The sequence below is a fragment of the Hipposideros armiger genome, unplaced genomic scaffold (genome assembly GCF_001890085.2).
Source record: "Hipposideros armiger isolate ML-2016 unplaced genomic scaffold, ASM189008v1 scaffold_3894, whole genome shotgun sequence".
NCBI classification, from domain to species: Eukaryota; Metazoa; Chordata; class Mammalia; order Chiroptera; family Hipposideridae; genus Hipposideros; species Hipposideros armiger.
This window is the reverse complement of record NW_017735117.1, coordinates 1-6,571: the sequence shown is the minus strand read 5'-3', so window position 1 is coordinate 6,571 and position 6,571 is coordinate 1. Positions and strand designations below refer to the sequence as shown.

Sequence of the window (6,571 nt, the reverse complement as noted above, 5' to 3'; positions counted from 1 at the left end):
TCTGGGCAATACTAGTTTCATTAAGTGAGTTAGAGATATTTTCATCTTTGTATTTTCTGGAAGCAATTATGTAGAATCCATGCTAATTCTTCAAAAGTTCGGTAGAATTCTCTAAAGAAATCACCTGAGCCTGGAGATTTTTGTCTTTAAAATAATTGTTTTTTCATAGACATTGTGATTTCAGCTTTCTCTGACTCCTGCTCTGAAGACCAATAAGGAGGAATTGCTCCTGGATCCCCACAGCAAGGTTTGGGGACAGGCAGCAGGTGTTTCGAGAACACTGTGCCTCTGCGCAGAAGTAAGTTCCTACATCTGCAGTCTGGGCGCCCATGATGTGCAGGGAGCTGTCCTTTCTAGTCTGTCCAAACCAAGCTATCAGTCTTTTCTTCTTCACCACCTCCCCAGGTTTGAATAATATCATCAAGAGAACAGGGCTTCCCCCAGGGCTTTGCTTATACCACTGTAAGCTATTAAAAGCGGTTGAGGAATTGCAGTATGTGGTGAAGTTCTGTCCTTCTTGTAGGAGCAGGAACTGAGGAATTTGATTTAGTTGTAGTCCATTCACTTCTGTTCAGAAAAAAAAAAAGGGAGACTTCAGAAAAAGTCTGATCAGATCTCTATTCTCTGAGCTACAATGGTCTCTCTCATTCTTGTCCATTTTTCTTTTTTCCGTGTTTCCCTTCCCAAGCCTTATATCTTGCTTCTTAATAGTTTAGTTTGGTTTTTTCCCCAAAGTTTCTGCTCTCAATCAGAAAATCTCATTCCTGCCGATGACTGCAAATAATACTCCACTATGTTGAATTCTCTGGAAGCAATCAGAGAAACCTCACACTCACGTGATATGTGCATCCGTAGGAACAACACTGGTACTATGAGCAGCATCTCCCTCTTCTTCCTCCTCAGAGACAGTTGATGAATCTGACTGCTCCTAAGTGGGTTTCCTTTCTACAAGCTCCTTCCACACCCAAAGAAATGTGTTCTACCACTGTCTTTTGGAAAGAAGGGGGAAGGAGTGACTGCAATTTGAGACAACCAATCAGACTTAGCACTATTTTACTCACCCACCTTCTGAGGAGGGTCTATGTTTGCAGATGCTGCCACCTGGTGACTGGACTGAAAAAAAGCTAATTTTATAACCCATTCCTGATACAGTGCTTTCTAATTCAAGTGATATATGTATTTCTCAAGGTTGAGAAAAAANCATGTTGCTGTGTAACAAAATACCACAAGCTTTGTGACTTAGAACAATTCCCATTTATCTCAGTTTCTTTAGGTCAGAAGCCTGGGCACAGCTGAACTGGGTCTCACCAAGGCTGCATCAAGGAGTCAACAAAGACAGCTGTTTTCTCTGAGGCATGGGGGCCTCTTCCAAACTCATGTGGTTGTTGGCAAAATTTATTTCCTTGTAGTGGTAGAATTCATGGCAGCTTGCTTCCTCAAGACTAGCAGGGGAATCCCTCAGATCTCAGGAAAAGCCTCTTTAAAGAGCCCACCTGATTAGATCAGGCCCACCAACCTCTCCTTTGATTAACTCAAAGTCAAACTGATTAGGGACTTGATTTACATCAGCAAAATCCTTTCATCCTGCCTACAACTTAACTTAATCACAGCGGTGATATCTATCATCTTCTAGGTCCTGCCCACACTCAAGGGGATAAGTTATATAGGGCATGTACACCAGGGGGCAGAAATCTTGGGCACCATCTTAGAATTCTGCCCACCATGGTGGTGAATGCCCTCATTGTACAGGTATATTATGATTTTTACATTATGCCCATTATGTAAAAGTTTTGTGACTGATTAGCAAAGGGTTAAGAAGAAAGGAATGTCAACAGAGCAAATGCTAAAGAAATATCCAGTAAGATGATGACTAAAAAGATTCATTTCTAAGAACAGAAAGATCATGATTTGGGCCTTTTCAGCAGAAGCTAAACTTCAGTGGGATGAGACATGAAGATGAGATAAGGGGGAAGAAAATTAGGATATAGCAATCTCTTCCCAGAGGTTCAAATCTGAAGGTGGGGAAAGAGAATTGGTGTTAACTAGACAAGGATGTTAAAGCGGGAATAGTAGGGTTTTGATAGATTGGGATCTATTTACATGCTTTGGGAAGGGTGTATAAGCAGTGAATCAAAGTTCTGAGGAGACATGTAGGATTGGAATATGGGCCACAGGTAGAAAGACAAAGTTTTGGTAGAAAGAGGAACAGATATTTCCAACTTTATTGGAAGGAAGAAAGGAAAAATTGGTTTAGATTTCAATAAATATTCAGGGTGTGAAGGCCGAAAGTTGAAACATCTATTAGTTTGTAATGGACTCTTTTTTTGTTCTGCTATCATAAATAAGAGAAATTAAGTGCCTCCCAGGAGAACGAATGGAGAAGATTCTGGGTTAGAAAGTCTGAGAAGTGTGAGAAATCTTGAATTAATCACTGTAGGAAATGACATGGGAGATGATTATGGAGAAAAAGAATAGCTTGTTAGCAACACTGTTGTTCTATGTAGTATGGAAAATGAAAACAGGTTTCAGTTACACTAGTCTGATTAGCTGGAACTCTGCTTATTAGACAAGGTATACGTTATAAGACGGCTGATATTGATCCATGACTGGGAATTAATAAGATCACTGATATGACAGAATTGGGGCAAGAACAATGAGGTTAAGGATTAGAGACTGACTGAATAATGGACCATGGAGATTTAGTATTATAGATAAAAATAAAGATAAACCTATGAGACATAAGATGACAATAAAGGGACAAGGGGGCTAAATTGTCAGATATAGTCAAGAAACAAGTACAGCAGAAGTAACTGTGTGGGCCTCTAAGGATGAGAGGTTTTAAACAAGATGTAAGATTTCAGATGTAGAGCAATATCTAACTAGACAATTATCATCAGGGCTTTCCAGAGTGTGACCATGGGCATTAATGGCTANCCCAGGCTCAAGGGAAATGCTTCTTTACACACCTTAACAACTGTCCATGAAACTGTATTTGCATATCATAAAAATTTGTGAGTTGTACTGCTACTGACATAGAAGGCAAACTCTGATTTGGAATTTGGGGTGATTTGAGGTTAGAGAAAAGAAAATTTAATGAACTAGACCAATCTTTCCTCTCAGATGGCATGGAAGCAATAGATTCTTCCATAATAAATACTGTTTCCCAGGAGTGCTGCGGGTCCATTTTCTTGCATCTCTTATGTACTCATCTTTGGTTCTGAAGGGTGCTCGTTAATCAGCATAGTACTCACAACAGTTGTTCATGATGGCTGGAACACTTTGTAGTATTAAACAATATTACTTTTAAGATGTACATATTTATTCTAGCCTGAGCCCATATAAAGAGTGATATTATTTAGCAACTAGATGGCCACTGAAACAAGAACTGTAACAGTGAAATGCTGGAACTCTCTGGCTCCCTCTGGTTCAAGCTTGTATTGTGCCCATGGCGATCAGGCTAATAGCCCCTGCTTAGTCTTGTATATAGACATGCTAATCAGTAGAGGAATTCTGCTGGCAGCTGGAGTTTTAAAAAACAGCCCCACCCGTTTCCCCTTCACTGGACATAAAAGAAGCCTTAAACGCGGGACTTTGTTAAGATGGATTTGAGGAACCACTAGGGCTCCCATCTTCTCAGTTGGCACCTTATGGATCTATACACCTTTCCTTACTAGAAACTCTGACATTTTCGGTTTTGGCCTTTCAAAGCGTTGGGCACACAGACTTTGCACTGGTCACATTGTGAATAGTTCTATTTTTAAAAAAATATTTGTAATTAAGTTTTAAGATAAATTTAATATCAAACTTAATTTTCAATACATTTTAATTAAAATAGTGGATCGTTAATTTTTATTTGTATTCTGCTTTTTAGCTTTAGTAGATTACTTTCAAATTACTTTAAAACATTTTTGGAAAAACATGAAAATAATTTTAGTTTGTGCTCTTGTCTCAGACACTATCAGTAATTATCCTCTGTAGATGGATTTGGAGGTAAAGACGATGAAAATGAGAACCTATCTATTTTCACTGATGTATATAGAAAAGGAAGGGATCTGCAGACACTGAAGAACAGATGAACTGTTCAAGGATGTTGCAAATGTTTACCAATGGCACTGTAAGAAATAGAGTAGAAAAGTAAGTAAAGCTGATTAAGGAATCACTAACTATTATGGGCACTTGGTGAATATTAGAGAAGTTGAATTAGAAGAGAGAAAAAGAGGAGAGAGTCTGGATGGGTCTGATAAAGGATGGGTCGGTCACTCATACGACAACCAACCCCAGGGTTCCACGTGGAAATTTTGGCATACTCTTGTGTGTAATTTAGAATGACTGTTACTAAGAACCACTGGATATTTCCTTCATACTATATTGTCTTTGGTAAGGTCACCTTGTTAGGTCACACTTTCTTAAATGCCAGGTTGATTAAGTCCACCAATCTCAAATACTTGAGTGAAAAAGCTGAAGTCCTTTGAGGAAAGAGGCCTCTCAGGTTACCAGTAAAACAGTCTGGAGATAAAATAGCTTGAAATAAGCAATTGCCCTNGTGGTGCTAATGGGGCGGGGGGAGCAAGACTTTGGTTCTGGGTGCGGCTAGATGTCAAGGTTCTCTCTTCTGCCCATGTTTCAGCTGTGTGACTTGGGGTTTTTGTCTGGTTTCTCTGAAAAGCATTTCATTATCTCATTAAACAGGATAGGACCATTTTGAGCTGGTTCTGAGGTTACAAACCCTGTTCTTTTTGAGGGGGGTAATGGATGTTACGTTAGATGGGCATGATTAATTAATTATTGTCCATTGGCAATTAAAGTCAATCTGCAGTCCTTCTCCCCTCATTGAAGGAGCGGAGGTTGAAAGTTCCAACCCTCCAATCACATAATTGAGTCTTTTGGCAAACAGTCCCCATCCTTAGGTTACCTAAGGGCTTTCTGAAAGTCACCTGATTAATATACAAAATTACCTTTATTGCTCCCATCACAGGAAATTCAAGGGATTTGAGGAGCTGTGAGCCAGGACCCTTGTAAGAAGACCAAATATCAATGAGAAATATATTTTGGTCATCTGAATAAACAAGCACGTATTTTTGTTATAAGTCACAATGTCACAGGAGGACATTGAAATCATTCAAGTGAGAGGTATTGAATTCCTGAATTAGGAAAATAGCAAACAGGGAGTAGAGAAATAAGGGAGTGGATCTGAGTGCTGTTTGAGACGTCAAACTGACAGGACTTGGAAAATTATTGAATGTGTGTTGTGTTTCATTGGCATGCTGGTACCTATCTTTCATGAGGAATCTGTTTATTCAACTAGCTCTTGTGGTAGTTTGGCCAAAGATGCTTCCAATGCTCCATGCTTTCTGTATCCCATGTCTTTGTGTGCCCATTCCACACTGCACCTGGATTGGCAGCATCACTAACTTTAATAAAAAGACTGCATAAGAAGTAACATGTGACAATTCAGAGACTAAATATTAAGATGGCCTGGCAGCTTCCATTTTCACAATTTGGAAGTCTTGAGCCACCAGGTCAGAGGTACAGCTTTCCTTCTAGATAGTCACGTGCAGAGGCCACATGGGAAGGAACAGGCCCGGAGACTACCTCAGGAGGACACGAGCTCAGCCATCTCAGTGTTCCAGCTCAGCCCAGACTGAGGCTCCAGATATTTGAGTGAGCTATTTGGGGTGTTTCAGTCCAATTGAGCCCCAAGATAGAACATGGAGCAGAAATATCGTGAGATAGTGAAGTGACAGCTGTTTAAAGCCATTGAGTTTTGCAGTGGTTTGTCATGCAGCAAACCCCAATGACACGCAAATTCTTTGTCGATGAGTCTCATTAAGGATTTGCGAGTAATTGGCAAGAATAAAATTGTGTTTTTCCCTAAGTGTCTCTACTATCTCAACCTGAAACATGTACTTATCTCACCAAACTTCTTTTCAAACATGGTCTTAGCACCCCTGTGAGCACAGAAGAAGTGATAGCCATGCTAAGTTGTAACGGGAGCCCTGGCCTCCAAGGCACAGAAGCAGGTGGCTGGTTGCTCATGTTGGGGCCATGCAACAAACAGGACGATGTAAGTTTTTCTTGTTCAATGTGATTTTTATATTTCACTCATTTTCTCAGTGCATCTGACTAAAGTCTGAAGAAAAATAGAAGGGCTATTTACAAGGGCATGCCTGTATCTCTATAAACGCTCAAAGTTTAACAAACTTTTTCATTTCAGATCATTTGGGAACCTAAAGAGACTGAGAATTTTAGTCTACATTTTCTTGGTTTCACATGACTTTCATAAAGATATGAATATTTTATTGTAGGACAATGCATTCCAGATTTATAATTTTCCCATGTTCACAATAGTCGATTTTCCAAATTATGTAACACTGTATCCAGGATTGGTTACATGTGTGAGAAGAGTTTTATCCTTCACATCCTAAAGCAAGCAGGGGACCCATAGGAGTTGGAGTCATGGATCAGTTTCAAGTGGCATTCTCTATGGGAGTGCTGGTAAAATGTAATCAATTTCCATATGTCTTATTGTAACCAGAGAACAACTGCAAAATGGTCCTATCCTGTTTAACAA

General features: G+C 39.7%; 1 gene segment (V, D, J or C); it reads right to left on the bottom strand.

Moving 5' to 3' along the window:
- Positions 1-22: 22 nt before the first annotated feature.
- LOC109378806 (Ig kappa chain V-VI region NQ2-6.1-like) lies at positions 23-984 on the bottom strand. The segment is given in 2 exon segments: positions 23-567; positions 837-984. Coding segments are annotated over 2 exon segments (450 nt in total).
- Positions 985-6,571: the final 5,587 nt, after the last annotated feature.